General features: G+C 39.5%; 1 protein-coding gene across 2 annotated transcripts in view; it reads right to left on the reverse strand.

Annotated features, from left to right (window-relative positions):
- Positions 1-25,248, reverse strand: part of mfn2 (mitofusin 2) — a 29,847-nt gene extending 4,599 nt beyond the window's left edge. Inside the window, exons 1-17 of one of the 2 annotated variants that reach the window (XM_067525934.1) lie at positions 25,108-25,248; positions 23,122-23,303; positions 20,509-20,644; positions 19,024-19,186; positions 18,754-18,878; positions 11,475-11,583; positions 10,158-10,265; positions 6,980-7,133; positions 6,628-6,695; positions 6,081-6,202; positions 5,817-5,943; positions 5,551-5,655; positions 3,077-3,179; positions 2,601-2,821; positions 2,265-2,420; positions 926-1,122; positions 658-792 (exon numbers count right to left, since the gene is read on the reverse strand). In XM_067525934.1, coding sequence (XP_067382035.1) covers positions 658-792; positions 926-1,122; positions 2,265-2,420; positions 2,601-2,821; positions 3,077-3,179; positions 5,551-5,655; positions 5,817-5,943; positions 6,081-6,202; positions 6,628-6,695; positions 6,980-7,133; positions 10,158-10,265; positions 11,475-11,583; positions 18,754-18,878; positions 19,024-19,186; positions 20,509-20,644; positions 23,122-23,299 — 2,207 coding nt within the window. In that variant the 5' untranslated portion in view covers positions 23,300-23,303; positions 25,108-25,248. The other variant, XM_067525935.1, reaches the window with a different exon arrangement.
- Between the last annotated feature and the right edge of the window lie 421 nt (positions 25,249-25,669).

The raw sequence follows: 25,669 nt of genomic DNA on the forward strand, positions 1-25,669 counted from the left end.
TTTTTCAGCAGCAGGGACTGGGAGACTATCAGGGTTGAGGGAAAGCTTACAAACAACTTCATCAATTTGACAACACAGGAGCAGCATTAAGAAACAGCCTGCAAAAAAAGCTACATTATCTAATGATGAAAAGTCCTGCAAAAGCCTAAATACAAATATAAATGTCCGTCACCTTTGTATACAGTCATCACAGGAAGGTTTCCAAGGGACAATAAAACTTGACATTTGGATTTGGTTTCTCAATTTGGTTGTGTAGTGGCTTTTTGCAGTGCATTTCTTAATGTGTTGTCAAATTGATGAAGTTGTTTTTTTAATTTTCTTGTGTTTTCTCTGTTTACAGTGCCAAAGTGTGCAAAGGTTGTTGCTTTACACCCAAAAAGACTTGAGGCTGTAACTGCTTCCAAAGGTGCTTCAACAAATTACTTATTAAAAGGTTCTGAATACTACTGTACTTGTAATATTTTAGTTATTTCTTTTTAATAAAATTACAGACATTTCCAAAATTATGTTTTCACATTGTCATTATGAGGTACTGAGTGTAGATGAATGAGTAAAAAAAAATGTAAACAACAATTGTATTATTAGGATGGAACATAATACTGAAAAAAGTAAAAAGGGGTGAGAAAAGTTTCTGAATGCACTGTGTTGCGTACTTACCGCAGCAGCTTGGCCTTGCTCTGCAGGCTGTCAAGCAACTCAATCTTTCTGTTCATGTCAGTGATTTCATCCTCAAGATTTTGACGAGTCACATCCACCTGTTGGCAGAGTTGAGCAAACACACCTGCCAACTCCCTGACAAACACAGACAGCAGGGACAAAAACAGAGTTAGAAACATTTTAATAAGAGAGATCATGTCATCTGTCATCACATAAGTTATTACTTAAAGTGCCATCAGTCAGATGTGTGATTGGTTAAAATGCTCACTGCTGGACTTGGTGGCTGCAGTTTGATCCAGTGTAACTGACAATGAGCTGTAGCTTCTCACTAGCATAGTCCACAAACTGTCTCTTGAATGTTCTCTCCTTGGCTTTGGTGGTCCATGTGAGACGCTCGTAGATGTAGAGGAGACCGTAGAGGCCCACTGAGAGGGCGATTAGACGCCAGCCTACTGCCTTCCAGATCTGCACACACCAACAAGTTTGGGTTGAAGCATTGTGCCCCTAACACACATATACACACTCTGACTGCAGAAATAGGAGCCACTATGGGATCAATCCAGCTCTTTTCAGACGGTTTGATGATCATTTGTCCCTGTGTACAAAAGCTATTGATGCCTCATGAATAAGCAAGCATGTATAAAATCCACATTAATGTCTGAAGTCTATGTAATACATTACAGAAGATGTGTATTACATAGAATTGGGTGTAAACTTCTAAAAAAACAAACTTGTTAATTCGTTAATTAAACCCACTGCTCTCCATCTATATCGGTTTGTAGACAGAGGTTTATCTAATAAAATATCCATCTATAAAATCAAGAGTCAATTGTACATTTAAAAAGGATTTAGATAAAGATTAAGTAAACATCAAGTTAAGTGAATTCTAAATTAAACACCAAAAATTGTCTTCCTATTAGATTAGGACACATCCATGTATTGTAATCATTTCACACAGAATTGCTAAATTAATCTAGAATAAATGAAAAGGCATTATTTTCTAAATTGTATTTGTTTGTTTAATAGCACATCTGTAGTTACACTATAAACTATCAACCAGGATTATGCTTTTTCAAAAAAAGTGCAACTAAGACCTGACTCTAATTTGTACCAGGTCTGAGTGAGGGCACCCAACATTATGTGTGTGACTGATTATGAACAGTTTTCCACTACTCTGTCCAAAGTCAAATCTGAAGTCAAGCAAAGCAGCGAGGTTACATGACCATAATCAGATTACAGTTTTTTTGCTTGTCTGTTTTATCTTTTTACAGAGCTTCAAAAGTATTATAAAAGGAAAAGGAAATTAAGGGAGAAGGCTGCAGTAAAAGCCTGATTAAAAAAAAGATAAAAAAAAACAATAATATTGTGATGTCACATGCCTCATGCAGTTGTTGCAAACGAGGGATATGCAAGCAAACATTAAGTTTTCTTTTTTAGGTTATTTGCTAGAGAAGATAGGTTATTTGTTGATTACTGTACCAATGTGTAAATATTATCAAAGAAACAGATTCTTTAGTTAGGGGGTCTGCATGTCCCGTTACATTTGTTGACTCCAATAACAATTTTTTTTGAGAAAAATAAGTGTACACATGTCTGTGTGACCTTACCACGCCACCAACCACAAGGACACCCATGGAGGTACGGGAGGTGAGAGAAGCCAGACCTGTCACCATGGAGACCATTAGCTCCTCCTGGGTCATGGATGTTTGTGGGAATGGAGGCATGCTGGTGCTGACTGGAGTCAGGGCCATGGGACGGGGGATCTACAGGGGGCAACGCAAATGATAAAGTGACGTGCTCAGAGTGACATTCGATGATTTAAAAATCAATTTATGATGAACAATGCTTTAAGTTTTCAATGAAAAGAGATGAGATGTAAAATCCAGATTTGATTGTTGACACATTAGTCTGAGAAAGAGGGTTTTTGTTACTGAAGTATATACCTGGTCGTTGTAGCCCATGAGGGCCCGTCGTGTGTTCTTGGGCCCTAAGAAGCGGTTAACCAACATGGTCCAGCCCAGAGAGAAGTGGAAGCTGATATCCTCCTGAAAGTCACTGCAAAGCTTGTCACAGGCCAGGTCATAACTGAGACTGAAGCACTGACGAGGAACCATCTTATCTACTTGCTCTTTCACAGGGCTGGGCAGCAGAGGCTTTAGACCCTCTATACGCATGCATGAAAAGGATGATAGAAAAGTGTGCATGAAAATGGGGGGGGGGTAAAAGTATGAAATAGCAAAAGTCATCACAAATCAATTCTACACATGCCAGGTATAGTCAAAGCAAACACTGCAAAATGCCTTTAGCCAATAGAAAAAAACGCTAGTACATTAATGCTTCTTAAAACTTAAACACTGGAACAAGAGCAGCCAAGAGGATGTTTGGTCATATGTCTTAAGTCTAAGAAGGTAATGTTTACCAATCATGTCAGTCTGTGTGGCCTGAAGGGCACTGGTGATAGAAGTAGAGCACCTCTCAGACATGTTTTTTCCCAGACCCACTTCTATGTGCCGATGAAGCTCCTAGGAGGAAAATTTAACAAAAATCAAAACAAAACACCACATGGATAAAAAAAACAATGTGTTTTCAAAAAGACGAAAAAAAAAGCAACATATAGTGCATCCAGAAAGTATTTGAAGCGCTTAACTTTTTCCATTTTGGTATGTTACAGCCTTATTTAAAAATTAATCAAATTCATTATTTTCTTCAACGTTCAGAACAAAAACAAAACAAAAAAAACTTACATGTACATAAGTATTCACCACGTTTGCTTAATACTTTGCTGAAGCATCTTTAGCACCAATTACAGCCTCACTTCTTTTTGAGTATAATGTTACAAGCTTGGAAAACCTATTTTTTTTCAGGTAGTTTCTCCCATTCATGCTGAAAGATATCCTGCTGCCCTGTCTTTACTCCAGAGTGCTTGGAAGAGGTTTTCATCGAGGACGTCTCTGGTTTTCTCAAGACATGACTCTTGGATTTCATTTCTCATGGTCAGAGCCCTTTAGGTGGGCTGTAATGTGACTTTTACTAAGGATTTTTTCCCGTCTAGCCACTCTACCATACAGGCATTGATTTGTGGTGTGGTGCAGAGATGTTTGTTCTTCTGGAAGGTTCTTCTCTCTCCACAGAGAAAGGCTGAAGCTCTTTCAGAATGACCATCTTGGTCCCCTCCCTGACTAAGGGTCTTCTCTCTCTCGATCTTTCGAGGAAGAGTTCTGGTTGTTCCAAACCTTTTCCCTTTACGGATGATGGAGACCACTCTGTTCATTGTGACCCTTAATGCTGCAGAGATGTTTCTGTACCCTTCCACAGATCTGTGCCTCAAAACAAGTATGTCTCGGAGGTCTACAGACAATACCTTGGAATTCATGGCTTGATTTAACTGTGGGACCTTATAAAGACAGGTTTATTGCCTTTCAAAATCATGTCCAACCCACTGTATTTCCCACAGGTGGACTCCAGTCAAGTTGTAGAAACAGGATGCACCAGCACCATGGAAAAGGCCATGAATACTTATGTATATGTGATTTCAAACAAACTTCTTTCACATTGTCATTTTAGGGCAATGTTTTTTAGAATTTTGAGGAAAATAATTAATTTGATCCATTTTGGAATAAAGCTGTAACATAACAAAATGCAGAAAAGGTTAAGCGCTGGGAAATTTTCTAAATACACTGTAAATAAGTAGGACTCAGGTAGTGTACATGCATCAGCGCAAAAAGCAGAAGGCAAAACAATTAGTTAATCAGCACACATGTTCAACAAGTAAAACTCTGAATAATAGTAATTTCAGATCTGCCTTCTCTCTCATCCACTGTCAATTTAATCAGTGTACTTGTTGGCTAACTGTAAATTTGGTATGAAAACACACACAATTGTTCGTGTCGAAATGAAAGGACAACGAAATTTGTGAACTTCTGTTGTTAAGGGCAGAACAGATTACGAAGCAAAACACTGTCACTTCTGCAGCTTTGTTCTTGCATTATGTCCTGCCACCTGCTTGAAGTGCCAGAGCACCACCCCTTTCCCAGTTACCCGGAGTATTTCTTCACAAGTGAGAATGCATCTTACACAGACTACGGGTACTGTCAGTACCCGATCCTCTAGAGTTCATGTCTGAAAGGGGCTCAAGGTAATTTTCTCAGATATTTGCTAACACTGCAAGTAAAAAACTTTTTTGAGAAACACCGCAGGCTTTCACAGCCCTGACTACAGTGTCTGTATTGACAACAGTAGGTCTCGTGCGAGTAGAAAGACATTGATCAGGGGAGCTCACGTGTGATTGTCCACAGCAAGCATCTTTGAGCTCTTAAGCAGCAACAGCATTTTTGACCTCTGGGCAAATCAGATTGTCAAGTGGAATGACAAAGTCATGACTTATTCAGGACATTTGTTATGTAAAAAAGATTAGAGAGCATGTGCTTTAGTAGAGATCAGACTGACATGGATGCTGAAGGGTAAAAAGTTATCCTGCAGGAATTTCTCAGAATGCACACAGAGCAGAGTCATCACATTCAGCATATTTACTGATATAAATGTGACTAATCAAACCAGCTCAGGAGGTGGTCAAAAGATCAAGACAAAAATCTGAGAGTAATCTGTATAGTCAACGAACTGTGTGGGGCAGACCAGATGCACCCGATCATGCAGATGCATAAAGTGACTCCATAGTTCCCTTCAACCTGGCTATTGGTATGTAAAATGCAGATCTGACATGCTTTTGGCAGGCAACTTGCCTAAAAGTAATGTGTGGAGAGCACAGCAGCTTGTTAATACAAAACATACATGAATGTGCAGCAAAAATGTGATAGGCATAAACAAACATCTTTCCTCAAAACGTCCTACAGACCTGGTTAGTAAGGTACACATTAATACATTTGTTAGACTCACATTTTTGTACACCTTGAGAACCACTGGTGATGGGTGGAAGTCCATTTTAAAGTCATCCACCAGCACATGGAGCTTCCTGATCTCTTCTGCCATGGCATTAGATACCTGAACATGAGCAGAGAACAGTTATCATGGTTTGATAATCTGGGCTTTTATCTGATAAATAATGAATCATAAATAAGTAATGAATCATGAAAAACATCAAGCTGAATTAGGGAGGAAACTTAACGCCCAGCTGTTCCATAGGCTGTCATGGTGGGGTTTACCTGTCTCTCCACCTCCTCAGTAATCGTCTTGATCTTGGTCTTACAATCCATGGTCAACAGGTCCAACTGCTTGTCTATAAACTCCAACCGGTCCTGACGGTCCTCTTTGGTCTCAAGGCAATAGATCCTACCAACACCCAGTGTAAAGGTGTATATAGATGAAAATTTTCATAATATTTCCAGTGTTTGATTTATAATACTGTATAGTCTCAGTTCTTACTCATGGTGGTGGTTCTTACAATCTGGTTCTAATATCTCACTCACCTCTGTTCTTGTGCAGCAATGTGTACAGAATCCATAATGCAGCGCAGGGCTTCAGAGATCTGCTTGGCTCTCACTGTATGCTGCTCAAACTTGGTCTTAACCGCTGACTGTGAGATACACTCCTATGCACATCAACAGATAAGCCAACAATCTGCACATCACCTCAAGAAGAAAGAATGTGCATGAATGACTGGATAAATCAATAGTGGCATGTAAATTAAGATTAATAATTCACAGGTTTATTGAAGTAAAATCCAAGTAAAGTAAAATATTTGTTTGCCATCTTATCCAAGTCATTTATCAACGACAGCCTACAGAGAAATGTGCAGAATATGTTAGCATAGTTTAGCACAATGGCAGCAGGGAGAACTGCTAAGCTACTTCCATTTTAAAAGTTATTAAACAAAGTGAAAATGATCTAGATGTCTAATGTGAGTGATGCAGTCACCCATACAAAGTGACAGTAATAAAGGCAAAAATATACTTAATGAGACAGAGAATCTAAATCTACGAGCTATTCTATTTGTTACACCAATGAAGATCTTACCTCAAATCGCCGCTCAAAGTTCTGGAACTCAAACATTCTGGCTTGGAATCCCTCTGCAAGAGCTCCACCTGAAACAAGACATCAACATGTAATACTGGCTCATTTTCTGTTTGGGGCTCTGTAAATTCATTCATTTGTGCACAGTGAATCCTAGCACAGTGCTGGTATAACCATGTGTTTTCCACACAATTTACATTTAGTGCTTTGCTAAGCTTTGCTAAGTTCTGTTCATGTGCAGGCTACAATACAGAATAAATGACACCCTAAAAAACACAGTACTTAAAATTACCCGATTATTCCAGGCTTTTCATGACCCTACCCTGTCATCTTCCACACTGAATATCATTCCCACCTGCTTCAGGCATTCCTTGAGCCTTCTGCACTCGAGCCTGGAGAACTTCCTTGGCAGACACGAAGAAGATGCGGTCACTGGCCTGGGCACGATCCACCACACCCAGCTCATCCACAAGAAAATTGGTGCAGCGGTCCATGTGCTGCCTACGAACCTGACAAAGCAAAAGCCCACTTTACAAAACAAGAAATGCTGGAGACCCATAGGGACACAGTTTGTTTACTGAATGTCGTCCCATTTTCCTGGACATTTTTGGTGCCCTAGGCAAGACTTTCTTGGGTGCCCTTGAGTTCTCTTAGATTTTCCTTTGCGTCATTTAAAAAAGAAAAAAAAAACAAACAATTACACACACACACAATATAAATAGTTTCAAAATTAATTGGTTCTGCTCTCCTTCATGCCATCAACATTGTTAATTGATAGGTTTACATGAACAGAAGTCTCTTATGTTTTATATTGTCTTAGCCCTACTCAGGATAAAATGCATATGTGAGCAAATAAACTATGGCATCAGAAAACTTAAGAAACATGATTTTGAGAGTTAGTTTCTAGAATGCCCTTCCACAATACGTATGTCTTCAGTCCACTCAGATGTTTTGTGCATTGCTGTTATTTTTTTTAAATGTAGGGGCACACAGGACTTAAAAATAGATGGTAAATGGTCTGCACTTATATAGTGCTTTTCTACCTAATGGCACTCAAAGCAGCTCTCATGTTAGATGTTTTGGAGTGAAGTCACAGAGGCCAGATTGAGGGGGTTTGGAACAGTCCGGAGGAGGCTGTGAATTTATCGGTAGAAGGAAGCCGAGGTTGACGCTGCCAGGCAGGAGGTCTAGAGGAAGACCAAAGAGGAGATTTATGGATGTAGTGAGCTTTACACTGCTTCTTATTTACACTTTCGCACTCACAATCACACACACACTCATACACCAATGGGGGAGCTGCTATGCACCTGGCCAGCACTCACCAGGAACAACTAAGTTGGGGTTCAGTGACTTGCTCAAGGACACTTCAACCGAGGAACTTGTCACAGCCTCCTCCAGACTGTTCCAAACCCCCTCAATCTGGCCTCTGTGACTTTATCTCCAAAACATCTAACATGAGCTGTCCCTGTGACGCCATTGATCTTTAAAGTCCTGCACCTTTACCCTTGCTCTCTCTAACCTCACCATACCACTTGAGTCCCTCTCATTCACACACGTATTCTGTCTTGCTGCGGCTAAGCTTCATTCCTCTGCTTTCCAGAGCATGCCAGAGCAAATAAGAGCCGATACTTGATGTAAACCCACCTCCACCTTGAATTCTTCTGTCACACCTACAGCACACCCCACCACTGTCTTGCACATACATGTCCTGCACCACTCTAACATACTTCTCTGCCACTCCAGACGTCCTCATACTATACCACAACTCCTCTCTCAGGACCCAGTCATATGCTTTCTCTAAATCAAAGACACAATACAACTCTATGACCTTCTCTGTACTTCTGCATCACCCTCCACAAAGCAACTACTGCATCTGTTGTTCTCTTTTTAGGCATGAAACCATATTGCTGCTCACAAATATTCACCTCTGCCCTTAGCCGAGCTTCCACTACTCTTTCCCACAACTTCATTGTTTGGCTCATCAGCTTTATTCCTCTGTATTTGCCACAGCTCTGCACATCTCCCTTGTTTTTAAAAATCAGCACCAGTACACTTTCCAGTACTTTCTCAGTTATCTCTCACTCTCCAAATCTTGTTAAACAAACTAGTCAGAAACTTTATCGCCACCTCTCCTAGACACTTTCTTACCTCAACAAATATGTCATCAGGACCAACTGTCTTTCTACTCCTCATCCTCTTCAATCCCCTCCTCACTTCACCCTTACTAATCTTACTAATAATACATATCTATCGTTATATTTAATAACCCTAACCTGCTGCCCATCCTTCATATCTCTATCTCGCTGCCCTGTACAAAGCCACCCCTCCCTCCTTCATCCTCTGCTTTGCCTCTTCAGCTTCTTCACCGCTAGAGCCATTTTACACACCAACACCTTGTGTTGTCTGGTTACACTCTCGAATACCAATACTGTGCAGTCACTGATCTCTTTCAGATTACAACATTTGACACAAGATTTAGTCCACCTGAGTGCTTCTACCTCAGCTTATGTCATCTGTTCCTGCCTTTTCTGGAATAAAGTATTCACTACTATGTTTTTGTCTTGAAGACCAAACCTGTCCACTCCCTTTCCTTTGGAAAAGTATAAAGGATAATGCTTTGCTATTATCGTATGTTGCTTTGGTGCACAGTAATGCAAAGATAAACTAGAATTATCGTTTTTATGGCCGTATGCCTCTGCCAGCGAGAGGTATAGACAAATCACAGACTATATTAAACAAGGCTGCAAGAATGATCCTTAGATGTGAATTTGAAGTGGGAATGTGTTCTCTCTCTCTGCTATCAGATGGGATGGGCAACAGTAAAATATTTTGTGAGGCAGCATTTAATTGGACAATCTAATAAAATCTTTTTTTTTTTTTAATTTGTGTGAGAGAACCAAAGATAATATAAAAAACAGATAAAGTTGGCAGACAATATTTAATTAATAGAATAGTTGAACAGTGTAACTTAATGCATTAATAGATTGTCAATATGATAAAAAGCTCAGAAATGGTGTGAATTGTAAGGTTTTATTATACTCCCTACCAAATTTATTTTGAATGTTTGAGAAATGTCTATCTGATTGAAAAAAAAAAATACTCTATTAAAAGTCTTTACCATAATGGAATCAATAAGTTAGTTTGTGTGCGAGTTGTGTTGCGAAATGTTTTATGATTTTGTATGGACTCTTTTGGAGCCGAGTCTTTAAATGCAAAGAAACCGAGAAACCAAGCTGCAGTTTACATATACATCTGTCCAGACTGTCCAGAAGCCTAAGTGGATGCTTGTGCCAGATATAACGAAATGCATTTGTTAACACGCTTTTCTCATAGACAGAAGGACAAGCCCAGTCTTGGAATGCTAGCTTGTGAGGTATCTTCCCTATGATAATAGCTAAGGGCAGATTCACATTAGCGATAAAAGCGCACAAATATTAAACTATTTAGACATATATTTTAAACTTTATGTACTGGCTACATCTTTTTGTCAACCATTTTTTGTGTTTTCGGGTGCAGGAGTGAAGCTGACTGACCTCATCCATGTATTCAGGTTCTGAGGCTGATGCATCCCACCGGTTGTTGAGGATAAAAATGTTGGGACTGGAGAGCCGCTCGTTGACCTTGTGGAAGAAGGACTTCTCCTGTAAAAAGAAAAAAATAAAGCACCAATTGAACACACATGTAAAACATAAGCAGTGTATAATTTTGATTAGCAGAGGTTTTGGAAAAAAAAACTAAACACAGGGTATTTCAAGTTTCAAAATGAAAGGTCTCAAGACAAAAAAACAAAAAAAAGTTTGTATTCAGTAAAAACCCAGCCAGCACATGAAGACAATACGGTCCACAGCGCAGTCTTATAATAGATAATGCAGTTATATCACGAATGTGCTAGTGTCACTGCCATGTTGGCTTATTCTCATCCAGAATAAAAGATATTTGAATACAAGTCTTTTGAAACAAATTACTTTATCCACAACAGTAAATGCGGTTACACAGTTATCTTTGGTTCATATAGTAACATCAAAAATAATCATACACACTTTGTTTATATGGCATCATTCTTTATGGGTTGTTTTTAGCTCAACATTTAATAGCTGTACTGAGTGACCAATAAATCAACGTGATGTAGACAAAGCTAGTTACTTGACGTACTCCGCTCATGACTTGCCGTCTACTTAAGTAGAATTATCTTCAGGTCTCTGTCCTTCTCAGACTGGCTTCTGCTCTCGTCTGCTATAGCTACTCATACTACTGGCTGCTGCAGTGCAGTTACCACAAATAACTGGAATGGTACTGCTGTGGTATTCATTGGGTCATACCCATGACACATTAGTGCACCGTTTCATTTTAGTACTGCTTTAAGGGTTTTTAGCTGATCAGAACTTAAACTAAACTTAAGGCAAATGTTGGTTTATAGTTAGTTGCGCCATGTTACCAGGATACAGTGGTCCTGATTGGGTTTGGAAGGTTCCAAAAGAGTCCTAGAATTTGTTTTACCATACTCAGGTCAGTGTAAATCCCACTGCAGAGTACAAGCTGTGATGCAGCCTGAAAAGTGAATATCGCAGTGGTTGTTTCATCATACTAATGAATCTTGTGAAATTTCATGAGCAGCACTTGTCCATTTACAGCAGCACACAGCCTTTCATGTAGGACATTGTATAAGCACTGTTTTGACATTTACTACAAGAGTCCTGAAGATTATTCCACTCTGATTATTCACCATAAAATAGTCCATTTACTCCTAGAACCTTCTGTCAGCAGTCACAAATTACAGATCCTTCACAGACAATTAGCATTTTAAACATTAATGTCCTTATAGAATGATATCCTCGGCTGCCTTGTCTCACCGTCTGCATCAATGTAGACTCAGAGTTTGCCACTAGAACAAACACATCCGCATCCAGGCAGAACTTGTCGATCCAGCTGTCCAGTTCTGTGGTAACATCAATGCCTGGACTAAAGGAGAAACACATAATGCAGAACAAGTCAGCTTGGTACATGTTGTGTCTTCTAATCAGAAAAAGATTTTGGACCCCTGCCAATTCTGAACGGTGGCAACATGTACAGCTGCATGTCGTCATTCGACCGCTTGCTGTCTAGGTGGTGTCCAGCAAATGATGTGGGCTACATAGATAACTGGAAACAGTTTTGGGGAAAACCTAGGCTGATTAGGAGAGATGGCATCCATCCTACTTTAGATGGTGCAGCTTTCTTTTCAATAAATATGGCTGGTTTTATTAGACAACCAAAAGTATGACAATCCAGAGTTTAACCCAAGATACAGAGATCCAGTCCTACACTCCTTTCTGCAGTGTCCTTACAACCGTCACCCCCCCACAATTTCCACATAGCTATAGAGACTGTGTCTGTTCCCGACCAACTAAATTACATAAACTAAAAACGACAAGAGGAGTTAATCATGATAAACTAATAAAACTAACCTAATAAAAATAACTCCTCTTACAGAAAAAAAAAACACAAAACTATTAAATTTGAATTATTAAATATCAGATCTCTCTCTTCTAAATCTCTGTCAGTAAATGACTTAAACAGCGATCATCAATTTGATTTATTCTGTCTTACTGAAACTTGGTTGCAGCAGGAAGAATATGTCAGTTTAAATGAGTCAACCCCACCAGTCATTTCAATGATCATGTTCCTAGAAGCACAGGCCGAGGCGGAGGAGTAGCAGCAATCTTCCACTCTAGCTTACCAATAAACCCCAGACCTAAGCATAGTTATAACTCATTTGAGAGCCTTACTCTTAGCCTTCCACACCCAAACTGGAAAACTCAAAACCACTATTATTTGTTATCGTGTACCAAGACTTTCAGTCAGGATTTAGAGTTCATCATAGTACAGAAACAGCACTGGTAAAAGTCACCAACGATCTTCTCATGGCCTCAGATAATGGACTCGTCTCTATACTTGTTCTGTTAGATCTTAGTGCTGCATTCGATACCATTGATCACAAACTTTTTATTACAGAGACTGGAACATGAAATTGGGATTAAAGGAACTGCACTATGTTGGTTTATCTTATCTATATAATAGATTTCAATTTGTTCAAGTTAATGATGATTAGCTATGGCGTTCCACAAGGCTCTGTGTTAGGACCAATAGTTTTCTCTCTCCCTCCCTCTCTCCATTTATTTATTAGAAAACACTTCATAAATTTCCACTGCTTCCATACCCATCTATATCAATCTATGGAACCAGATGGAAGGAAAAAAAAACAAATCAGTCAATCAAGCTTCAAACTTGCCTACAAGACATAAAGGACTGGATGTCCCACAATTTTTTACTTCTGAACTCAGACAAAACTGAAGTCATGGTATTTGGGCCCAAAAGTAAATAAAATATATGTATAAAATATAATGTCCAACCATATTGTTAGATGGCATATGTCTGGCCTCCAGTAGTACTGCAAGGAACTTTGGAGTTATTATTGACCAGGATTTGTCCTTTACCTCACATATAAAACAAATCTCTAGAACAGCCTTCTTCTACCTATGGAACATTGCCAAAATTAGGAGCATTCTGTCTCAAAGTGATGCTGAAACACTGGTCCATGCATTTGTTACCTCTAGGTTGGACTACTGTAATTCCCTACTTTCAGGATGCCCCAGTAACTCCCTAAAGAGCCTGCAATTAATCCAAAATGCTGCAGCAAGAGTGCTGACTGGAACTAGCAAGAGAGAACATATTTCAGCTTCACTAGCTTCTCTCCATTGGCTTCCCATTAAATCTAGAATAGAATTTAAAACTCTGCTTCCTATATATAAAGCTCTAAATGGTCAGGCTCCATCATATATAGAAGACCTCAAAGTACCATATCATCCCAGTAGACCATTTCGATCTCAGAATGCAGGCCTACTTTTGGAAATTCTGGGAACCACAAGTAGAATGAGAGGCAGAGTCTTTAGCTATCAAGATCCTCTCCTGTGAAACCACCTCCCAGAAAAGAAGAAGGTTCTCTCTATACATCTTAATAGTCCTGACTTTATGCCTTGAGTGCCTTTGTTGTGAATTAGCACTGTATAAATAAAGTAGATATTTTTTGGCTGTGAGCTACTTATAAAATGACCAGGACAAAATGATCTACCTTTTATTTATTTTTATCTAGCTAAATTCTAACATTGTCTGGAGTTCATGTGTGAAACGCTCATGTCTCACTGTGTTGGCCCTGAGATAAAATGGAGTCCTAAACAAATATCAATTAACCATGCATTGCAGCTGGCACAGCAACAAGGATGGTGAAGTGATTTGCGCTGCCAACCCCACCTCTTAGCCAAACATTGCTGAGATAGGCTCCAGTCCCTTGTAACCCTGGACAGATTAAAACATTTAAAAGATAATTAAAGGATGTATTTGGTAACATCTTATTTTCCGACAGCCTTTTGCTTGAAAGGTTCTGGTTAAAAAAAAAAAAAAAAAAGTTGAAACAATTTATTGGAATAAGAATAAAAACATAAGTAGAAGTTTGCCCGCAGATAGTTTTACAAGTTCACCTAGGTTAAAACCACAGAAAGACTCAAAGTCCACTTGTGTTGGAGTAATGCCTCTTCCCATTTATACAACTTTTAACTGTACACACAGTGGTGCTGTGCTGACACATTTGTCCCCACTGACATAATCATTTCATAACAATGGTGAATCATCAAAAAGCAAAGCTCAACGGCTTTCGGCTTGTCCCTACAGGGATCACCACAGCTGAACATATTCCATTGATTTGGCATGAGTTTTTACGCTGGATGCCCTTCCTGCCGCAACCCTCCCATTTTATCCGGGCTCAGGACCAGCACCCTTGGTGCCTCGCTGAGGCCACACCTAGTGGGGTGGGAAATTTTAATTGTGGCCTTCTGCATCCCAACCCAATGTGCAACCACTAGGTGAATTATCAATAATTTCACTTATTTTTCCCTTTGCTCTGAGGGAGAAAAGTGTTCGGGTTTGGGTGACATAGCATAAATAATAATAATTCTAATTTATAATTCTATGAATAAACGTATGCTCGTTGTCTGTCTGTGTACATCCCTCTGTGTTGATCACTCTTTTGGCATCATGAGGAGCAGAATAACAAGCATTATATAGGGGAACCTTTGGCCACCCCCTAGATTTGCCCCTGGCACTATGAAAATCAAAAATAAACCTATAATGTCTGCCTATTAAACCTTTTACTTTAATTAGTGAAAAACGTTTTTTAAAGAAAAAAGGTCATTTTTACAATTTTTTTTTTTCCCCCCAGGTCTGCATTATAAGAAGAGGGTCTAATGGGTGGGCAACATATTTAAAATGGATGAGGTGGCCGAAACATCAGAACCACCTCTTCCTATAATGCACTCCAGTACGATTCCACTATCCACTTTGACTTCAATAATAAACACATAGTAGAATGATCACAATTCTGACAGTTTCAACCTAAAAAATGAAAAAAAATATTTTGAACGCTACATGAAATATTTTACAGCCTTTGAGTTTTCTTACACAGCTTAGAAGCAAAGTGTGCATTAGTAACAACAGATGAAGCGAAGACAAGGCACTAACCCTTAGTAAAAATGTTCATGTGCTACCATGGAGCATTAATGAGAATAACATGAAATTTGACATGTTTTCTTACATGTTCCACAGAGATATGAGGAAGCCTCCTAGATGAACTTCTTTAATGAGCTCATAATTCTCTTTGCATCCATTACAGACACATCTCATGTTACATGGGTTACGAAACATTAATGAATGACTTAATTGTCATTTACACTGTAACTGTAACCCTAAGGCCTTAACTCTAATGCAATTTTTTAAAAAGGAGCTGAGATCAATCATCAGATCTGTCTGAGTTCATAGCTCTGCTACACAAGGGTGAGAGTCCCACAAATATAGAGCGCTTCATGGCCAAATGTGAGGGCAAAGCTCACACATTTTTAAACATCTTTTTTTCTTTTTTAATAAAAACAAGGTTATTAAGGTTTTTAAAAACGCAACCACAAAGGGCTTTCTGAATCTGAACTGGGAGCTGGTTCCACAGGAGAGGAGCTTGATAGTTAAAGGCACTGCCTCCCATTCAACTTTTGGAAATTCTGGGAACCACAAGTAGGCCTGTATTCTGAGATCAAAGTGGTCTACTTGGATGATATGGAACTATGAGGTCTTTTATATATGGTATAGTTCGGCCATTTAGAATGCAATCGCAAGGGGACACAAGCCAGTGTCTTCTTGTGCCAGTCCCAAGTCTGAATAAATGCATAGGGTTGTGTCAGGAAGGGCATCCAATGTATAACACATGCAAAGATTCCAATGGACATGTAGGTGAAGGGAACAGAGCTGATGAGAATGTAATGGGCAGGTTTGGTCTTCAGGAGAGGAACGCAGAAGGACAGATGGTGGTAGAATTTGCAAAGAGGATAAAAATGGCTGTAGTGAACACTTTCTTCCAGAAGAGGCAGGAACATATGGGGACATAAGAGCAGAGGTAGAAGCACTCCGGTGGACTACGTCTTGTGTAGATGTTGCAATCTGAAAGAGATCATTGACTGTAAAGTACTGGTAGGGGAGAGTGTAGCCAGAAACATGATGGTCGTGTGTAAAATGACTCTGGTGGTGAGGAAGACAAATGTAGAGCAGAGGACAAAATGGTGGAAGTTGAAAAAGGTTCAGAGAGTAGCTGATACAGGTTCTTGGTGGTCAGGAGGTGCTTCCAGATGACTGGACCTCTACAGCTTATGTGATCAGGGAGACAGGTAGGAGGGTACTCTTTGTGTTATCGAGAAAAAGGAAAGTGGACAAGGAGACTTGGTGGTGGAACAAGGAAGTTCAGGAGTGTATACGGAGAAAGAGTTTAGCTAATAAGAAGTGGGACACAGAGGACTGAAGACAGTAGACAGGAGTACAGGGAGATGCAGCGTAAGGTGAAGGTACAGGTGGCAAAGTCCAAACAAAGAGCATATGAGGACTTGTATGTTAGGTTGGACACTAAAGAGGGAGAGGTGGATTTGTACAGGTTGGCCAGACAAAGAGATAGAGATGGGAAGGATGTGCAGCAGGTTAGTGTGATTAAAGATAAGGATGGAAATGTATGGACAGGTGCCAAGAGTGTGATGGGAAGATGGAAGGAGAACTTTGAAGAGTTGATGAATGAGGAAAATGAAAGAGAACGAAGAGAAGAACAGGTGACTGGTGTGATGCAGGAAGTAGCAAAGATTAGTGAAGTGAGGAGGACGTTGAAGAGGACATACATGTGGAGGTATGGAAGTGTCTAGGAGAGGTGGCAGTAGAGTTTCTGACTAGTTTGTTTAACAAGATCTTGGAGAGTGAGAGGATGCTGAGGACTGGAGGAGAAGTGTACTGGTGCCAATTTTTAAGAACAAGGGAGATGTGCAGAGCTGTGGCAACTACAGAGGAATAAAGCTGATGAGCCAAACAATGAAGTTGTGGGAAAGAGTAGTGGAAGCTCAGCTAAGGGCAGAGGTGAACATTTGTGAGCAGCAATGTGGTTTCATGCCTAGAAAGAGAACAACAGATGCAGTATTTGGTTTGAGGATGCTGATGGAGAAGTACAGAGAAGGTCATAGGGAGTTGCATTGTGTCTTCGTAGATTTAGAGACAGGGTGACAGGGTGCAGAGAGAGGAGCTGTGGTATTGTATGAGGACGTCTGGAGCGGCAGAGAAGTATGTTAGAGTGGTGCAGGACATGTATGAGAGCTGTAAGACAGTGGTGAGGTGCTGTAGGTGTGACAGAGGAGTTCAAGGTGGAGGTGGAGGTCTGCTCTGGAAAGGGACCCAAGTGGACGGTGAGGTTACAGGGGGCAGAGGTGAAGAAGGTGCAGGACTTTAAGTTCTTATGGTCAACGGATCAGAGCAACAGAAAGTGTGGAAAAGAGGTGAAGAGGCGAGTGCAAGCAGGTTTGAACGAGTGGATAAAAGTGTCAGGTGTGTTGTGTGATAAAACAGTATCAGTGAAAATGAAAGGAAAGATGTTCAAGACGGTAGTGAGACTAGAGATGATGTTCGGCTTAGAGACAGTGGCACTGAAGAAAAGACAGGAGGCAGAGCTGGAGGTAGCAGAGCTTAAGACGTTGAGGTTCTCTTTGGGAGGGACGAGGATGGACAGGATCAGGAACGACAGTAGTAACATAACATACAGTGTTAATTATTGTATCTATAGCTTAACTACTAAATAAAGCGTAGAAAACCGGTTCAGAGCTATGTAGTATTTAAGAACATAATAAACTGAATAGTTAAAATGACATTATGCTAAATCACTTAAGCCTCATTTAAGGACTCTAACTAAGGAACTAATTTCTTATTTTCTGTCTTTAATTTGACAGATCACTTTTGTTCAAATAAGCTGTTTCTTTGCAGTTCACTCTAATTCCATCTGTGATCCATGACACTGGACTATGCAGTGTTGATCTCCTTTTCACCTATGCTAAAAGGCTGGGTTTTTTTGTTTTTTGTAAAGGTTTCGCATAGCATGAGGGGGCAGTGAATTAATAGTACATGTTAACGGAAAATATTGTCTTGAAGCAAGGATGAAATGTTAAAAAAAAAAAAAAAAAAAAGTCTGCCAGTGGTCTCCAGTCTTATATTTTGTGCTTTCTGCTTTGCAAGTTAAATACCTTTTGGTTACGTGACCTATCCAATCTGAGTTTAAAACCATTTAAGACTTCTGGTCTTCTTGTAATGGTCTTCTGGTTATAGTTTTCAGAATTACAAAAAGTCTGAAATCGCCCAACAGCGCATTTTCTTTGGACTTGTCATGGGTTTTAGTAATTAAATAAATGTTAGTTAATGATAGTTAACAACAGATGATAGGATCTGATGTGTCTCGGTATATGAATAGTGAGGATCAGTGTGTTAGAATAAAATTTGAACACAATCTGTGCAATCTTGTGAGTTAACAAAACTAGTAGAGAAGTGCAACTGATGCACACTTACACTTTTCTTCTTCTCTTTACCTGAGAGACACTGCCTCTTTAGTTTTCACACATTCATGTTAGGTTGAACTACTTTGATTAAAGACATTTCATTCCTGCCTTGCAGTCAAATTGAGGCCCTGAGGTTGCTTCATTGAAATTGATGAATGAATTGATTACTGATTAAATATATAGTGGTAACTTTGTGGCTCACCTGTCCACCAACACCAGATCATCCCTGAGCAGCACACACTTGGCTTTCGGCCACATAACGCAGACCAAGCTGCCGGCATCCAGGTCCGCATCCTGGTGGAGCGCATGGGCCAAGTGATTCACTGTCTGATAAGACACAACATAAGCATCAACTGAACTTGTATATAAAGTAAAGACAAACACTTTACCTCCACAGACTGTGGATTCTGGAGAAAGATGGTGTTTTGAAATTTACACTAGGATAAATAAGCACTCTAGGATTTCTGCTGACCTTTATGCTCTTCCTTTCCTCAGAGCCTTCAGTGAGGAGGAATGCCTCGTTGCCATCAGTGCCTTCCACCCTCAGAAAGCAGTTGGTGGTGTGTCCTATTCCAGATGGCAGCACCTTGTCACATAGCATTGCATTGATCACTGAGCTCTTCCCATTACTGGTTCTAATGGGGGGAAAAAAAGAATAGTAATAATAAAAACACACCTGTCAGCAGAGCTTGAGCCCCTCTACCTTGCAGTCTTTACACAGCTTTAGTTTTATTTCAAGTTAAATTTTCTAGTTTCAGGGCAAAGGTAAAATCTGTGACTGTGGCTCAGGAGTTAGAGCCTCACTTACAGCTAGGTTGCTGGTTTAATCCCCCAACTCCTCCAGGTATCATGTCAAGCATCTGCTAAATGACTAAATTAGTATGACTAAAACTAATTAGTCACAAAATACAATAAAATAGTACAGTCACCTACTCATACGTCAAAACCCAGGGAGAAAAAGGGAGTTTTCAGCATTGATTTAAAAATAAGACAGTGAGGAGGCCGCCGTGTCCTCGGCACATCCAGGAGCAGTTGGTCAGCTGACCTGAGCCACCTGGAGGGGGAGTGCACATAAAGCAACTCAGAGAGATAGGGCAGAGCAGGACTATTTAAGGACTTAAAAACAAATAAAAGAATTTTAAAATGAACTCTAAGATGGCAGGCAGCCAGTGCAGCGATGCTAAAACCGGGGTGATGTGGTCTCTCTTCCGTGTTCCAGTTATCAAACGTGCAGCTGCATTTTGTACCAGCTGAAGATGGGACAGGGGCAAGTGAGAGACACCAAAATACAGAGAATTATGGTAATCCGGCCGAGTTGTGACAAAAGCATGGATTACTGTCTCAAAGTGCTTTAATGACAAATATGATTAGTAGGTGAGATGAGTGGATATTAGGTTAGTCATGACATGTACTTTTGTTGGATATTAAAATCAATCGAGAAATAATTGCAATGGACAAAATAACTGACCTTTTAAGACCATTTCCTGAACTTTTGATTCATGAGAATATTTAAACATGAGTCACAGTTGGGCAGAGACAGTTATCATTTTGGCTTGTGCCTTCAGGAGTCACCACAGCCGAATGTGTTCTGCAGTTATGGCATGAGTTGCTGCCACTCTCTCCTTCAGGCAGTCACATGACTGGAGGAGCTGGGGATTGGTGTGTGTATGCCTGCTCTACCTTCCTGTGCCACAGTCGCACCAATGTTGTGTATGTCAATACAAATATAATAATTGTCCACATTCCAGTTTATTGTATTTATTTTGTAAAAGGCCTTCATTCTCTTTTGTGGACAAGTAACTTTGGATTTCAGGCAAGTAAAACATCTCAGCTACTTCCCCAAAGGGCAAGTGTTTGAAAAAGATTAATTTCAAGCCCTATCTAAAATGACGTTATTTTAGTTTCAGTAGAAGGGTTTTATCATTCGAGAGGTGGTGTAAGAAAGGAATATACAAACCTCCCAAAGAAGACCACCTTCATATGCCTTCGAGCAAGCACCTCACCAATACCAGCCACCCTGTTGAGGTAACTTCGGACATCTTGGACCTGTTCCTCTGTAGTGACTGGGTTCAGCTCGTCATTTTTGTAAGCATCTAACATGTGAAAGGTTATAAAAAAGTTAATAGTTCCTGTATTACCTGCAACATCCCTTATTAGTCTGGAAGTATACTAAACAAGTATATACTATTATTTTAACATCTTTTTGCAATACATAACTGGTAAAATGTAATTAATATAATGACAAAAATGCTTCTTTGGAGTTGAATTTTTCATGCTCATTCCTATGCCTTTATCAAAACACATTGTGCGTATCCTTGATTATCTTAAAAAGTCCGTATGAATTTCCTTTTTTCATCATGCCTTTGCAGAAATTATTTCTAAATGTGAAAGCTGCACTGTTAGTCATCAAGCTTCTTCATCCTTGTGTTTGGTGGAAATTTGTCATTTGTACATTTCTATTAAAAAACACAGTAGGAAATAGTTATGGCACTTTACAACAGCACAATATCGCCAAACGACAACAGAGTGGAATGCAAATGACATAATGGTCAGGCTGAAAAAATACATTGTCAGCAGCATAAATAACACATATAGGATAGGCCAGAGTACAGTCGTGTGCATGATCATTTTTATACAGTTGTACGCAAAAGTTAAGGAACCCAATGTCCATGATTTTCATTTATAAATATTTGGGTGTTTGGATCAGCGATTTCATTTTGATCTATCAAATAACTGAAGGACACATTAATATTTCAGTAATGAAATGAGGTTTATTGGATTAACAGAAAATGCGCAATATGCATCAAAACAAAATTAGACAGGTGCATAAATTTGGGCACCCCAACAGAAAAATTACATCAATATGTAGTAGAGCCTCCTTTAGCAGAAATAAAGCCTATAGATGCTTCCTATAGCCTGTAATGAGTGTCTGGACTCTAGATGAATGTATTTTGGACCATTCCTCCTTACAAAACATCTCCACTTCAGTTAGGTTTCATGGTTGCCTAGCACGGACAGCCCGCTTCAAATCACCCCACAGATGTGCAATAACATTCAGGCCTGGGGACTGGGATGGCCATTCCAGAACATTGTACTTGTTCCTCTGCATAAATGCCCAAGTAGATTTTGACCAGTGTTTTGGGTCGTTGTCTTGTTGTGCAACTTTGTGACTGATTCCTCAACATTATTCTCAAGAATCTGCTGATATTGAGACAGTCTAATTTTGTTTTTAGTTTCAATTTTCATTTCACTACTGAAATATTACTGTGTCCTTCAGTTATTTGATAGATTAAAATGAAATTGCTCATCCAAACACCCAAATATTTATAAATGAAAATCATGGACATTGTCAGGGGTAAATTTTTGCACACAACTGTATGACCAGGATCATAAGGATAGTATTTTTTCTCTAGCTGTACTAGCTGGCAACATTGCTTAAAACCATATAATAAAATGCACTATTGCTTAACTAATGAGAGGTAGAGTGGCTGCTAAAGTAAACTAGCTGTAACAACGGCTCAGTGTGGAATTAGAGGGTACCATTACAGAGCTGAAGCTCACGGTCATTTTGACAGTGTTACTGTGATTAGACATAAATGCTACAACTCTGCCTTGTGCCTTTTGATCAACATGAAGCCACCCCAACTGCATGTGTGCAAGGATTCCAGTGATTACAGTGAGGTGACAGCTTGCAGTGAAAGCATTTTATATGACTTAAAATGGTCTGCACTTATATAGCGCTTTTTTACCTATTGCTACTCAAAGCACTTTACACTGCTTCTCATTCACCTATTTGCACTCACAATCTCAAACACCTGCACGCACACACATACACACCCTCGATTGGGGAGCTGCTTCATCTTCATAAAGACTGCATTTACATTTACTAAAGTAACCAGATTACTCTGAGAAATCAGCTTTCTTAGCCAATTGGGTAACAGCATTTATATGCACTTAGGAGAGGTGGTTACTTAAAATCTGTGGATACATGCAGCAGAAGAGTAACCTGATTTCTCCTCAAACTCTTATTTTAAAAGCCTTTCACCCAGATTTTTAACTCTGTAGTGGCAGAAAATGCTGCTTTCTGACTTTTCTTTTTGTGTATACGTGTTGCAGCAGTGACAGTGGGGGGAAAGAACAGAATATGAATCGGGGACACCGATCGGAGATCTAATCCACACTGATCTGTCTACAATGTTTTGTTTTGTTTTTAATCAGCTGGAAAAATTGCTTTTGTAAACTTCTATGAGGCACTTTATGATAAATGTATAATCTAACTTTATGCAAATGTTGTTTTTAGAAATCTACTTAGGGAAACTAGGTTTCCCTAATCATCTACCTTGATTTCAAAAACAGGCTTCCCTGTTTATAAGTCCATGTAAATGCACAGATAAAGGTAGCTTTAATCCCTGACATACAATCTTTTACAACCATACAAACTTATGGAAGAAATGTTACAAGCCTGACATGACCTCAGACATAAAACCAATACATTAACCTGCCTTGAGATTGTCACAAAGTGGTAAATCTCTGAAAAAGGTTAGAGAACATATAGCAGGTATAAGGGTACCTTCCAGAAAGGCAGCACTCTCTTTGATATAGGCCCCTAGCTGTTCAAAAATCCCATTGATCTTCTTCTTTGCCGTAACAAAGTGCTTGAGGGGCGATGCGTTTGCTTCTGCCATCAGTCTTTTATCTTTCTTGCTGTGGATTGCGTTAGTATTGGGTCGTGGAAAAACCAGAGACATGGCACTGGGTAGAGAATAAAAACAAAAACACAGCTAATAAGCATTTCTACCAAGTTGCACTGAACTTTATGGAGTAAAAATATAAGAAAACATTTACAGCAGAGGTACTACAATTAAATGTTTAAACTACCTTTGACTTGTCACTAACTGCATAAAGAGTAGGAATGTACAAATAGCCATAACCAAAGTATGTGTTCCTAATCAATCTACACACACTCATACCAATGAGGGGAAAAATCAATTTGACATATTTTTGCTATATATTACAAATCACAAACTCTAATATTTCATTTACAAATGGTATTCACACTCATTTCAGTAATGCATATAAGCCTCTCTGGCAGTAGCTACAGCTTCAAGTCTACCTGGGTAAGGCTATACGAGAGAATCATTTTCAATATATTCTAGTATTTCTTGAAATGCCATTATGCCACCTCCAAGCTGAATGTCAATATACGGTTCACCTAAAGTGGCTTCCTTCTAGTCATTCTACCATGAAACAATGCCTGATGCGAGTCCTGTGGAGTGGCAGAAAACTCAAACTAAAGTTCTGTTGGAGTGATTATTGGGTTCTTGGTCACCTAACTAACCCGGGTCCTTTTTGTCTGACAGGCAACTCTAGGAAAACCCCTGGTTGTTGAGGTCTACGATTCCACAACTCTTAAGACCAGTTTACTCTTGGGATAAAAAGAACTTGGACAAATGTAAAAATCCCACATTTAAAGCATAGTGCCATAACAATTTGCAATAATAAAGACATAATTTTTTTTCTATTCATGAATGAGTGTTGCCTAGTTCTTTTTATCCCTGGACCCACACTCCTGGAGGATTTTCTTGACTGGTGAAGTGAGGTCTATTCTATTTTAACTGCCCGTCCCATGGAGTCTCCTCGCCTGAAAAAGTAGCTATGGCAGAGACTTGGGACACACTCTGGTGCAGTTAATGTCATGAGCAATAAAGTCGGAACACAACAGCAGCTCATGGACTTTTAATTAAAAAACGTTGTAGTCCAAACATCAATGGTATTATTTAAAGGCAACCGAGGTTTGATTTTGTGATTGTGTCCATTACCCGGCTATGACCTTTCACACATTTTAAAAGGTAAGACTACGCATAATGGAAATGTTTATTTTTACATATCTGACGTTATTAATAAACGTCATACATGTAACGTTAACACAAACCGAGTCGGAAACATCCAGCGTTATCAAGTGAAATGTGTATTAACGCCAAGTTAAATAACAACAGCGCGAGCAGATAGTGACACCGAGCTCTCGGGTCACAAGCTAACGTTACACATTTTACATTAGCCAAAACCACTTAAATCAGCCACATGTCTATCAGACGTTGTCCTTTGTGTGTGTGGCGAAACAGAATTAACTATTATTCCGTTTCCTTTTCTGTCTTGACTAGCATTATAACGCGTTGAGTGAAGGAAAATCCCTGCCAATTTATGAACTAACCAACCTCCAAATTAGCAGCTAGCTAACAGTTACCACAGGTTCCTTAGATTAAACGCTAAGGAAAAAGTCGTTTTTTAAAAACTTACCGTGGATGGGGTCGTTTTCACAAACGCTCCTCTTGCATCGTCGGCCCAAGGATTTTAATATATTTAAAAGCTAAGTAGCTACTAACGTTAACTAATGACGTTAGCTAGTTATTACCGTAACGAAACTAAGCGAGTTGGTGTGACCGGGCTATTTAAACGAATACAGGCTTGAGAACAAGTTATATTTTCTGTTACATTTCGGCATTGTCATAACTCTGAGGGCACATGTTCGAAGAAATACCAATAAATGTTAATATACCTGTTGTGCACTGATTGTTGAGGTCTAACAGTACAGCGTCTCCCCTGCGTCCTCGGGTGGCTACCGACGTCCCCGCCTCTTCAGTATTGCATCACTACCATCCACCAGTGCCAGGGTTTCTTGGTTGCGTCACACTTCTTCGCTGTGCTTATTTGCAGTTCACAAACCAACGTACAAGGTTCATACTGCCACCATTTGCATCGGCATTTATGATATAAAAAAAAACGGAATCCCGGATCAAGAAATGCTACACGTTTCCTGATCCCGTCTCTGAGTTTTTCTAAGTTCCCTGCTTCAGTTATTAGAAGTAGAATATTTCGAAACTAGAAACTGGTGAAAATGTGTTTTTGGTGGTAACAATCCAATGCCGTAGTTTTGTTTATAAGATCTGCAAAAGTGGTTTTGATATAAAAAAGTTTTTTTTATAAAGCATATTCTGAACAAATAAATGCTGATACGTCATAATAGGTTTCCACATAAAAATCAAATAACCCTGAAAATGCGGGGGCATAGTAGCCTAAGAGTTGTCCAACAAAGGGAGCACAGACCTGCCTAAACTAGA

Source organism: Channa argus, chromosome 13, assembly GCF_033026475.1.
Source record: "Channa argus isolate prfri chromosome 13, Channa argus male v1.0, whole genome shotgun sequence".
In the NCBI taxonomy this organism is placed as follows: domain Eukaryota; kingdom Metazoa; phylum Chordata; class Actinopteri; order Anabantiformes; family Channidae; genus Channa; species Channa argus.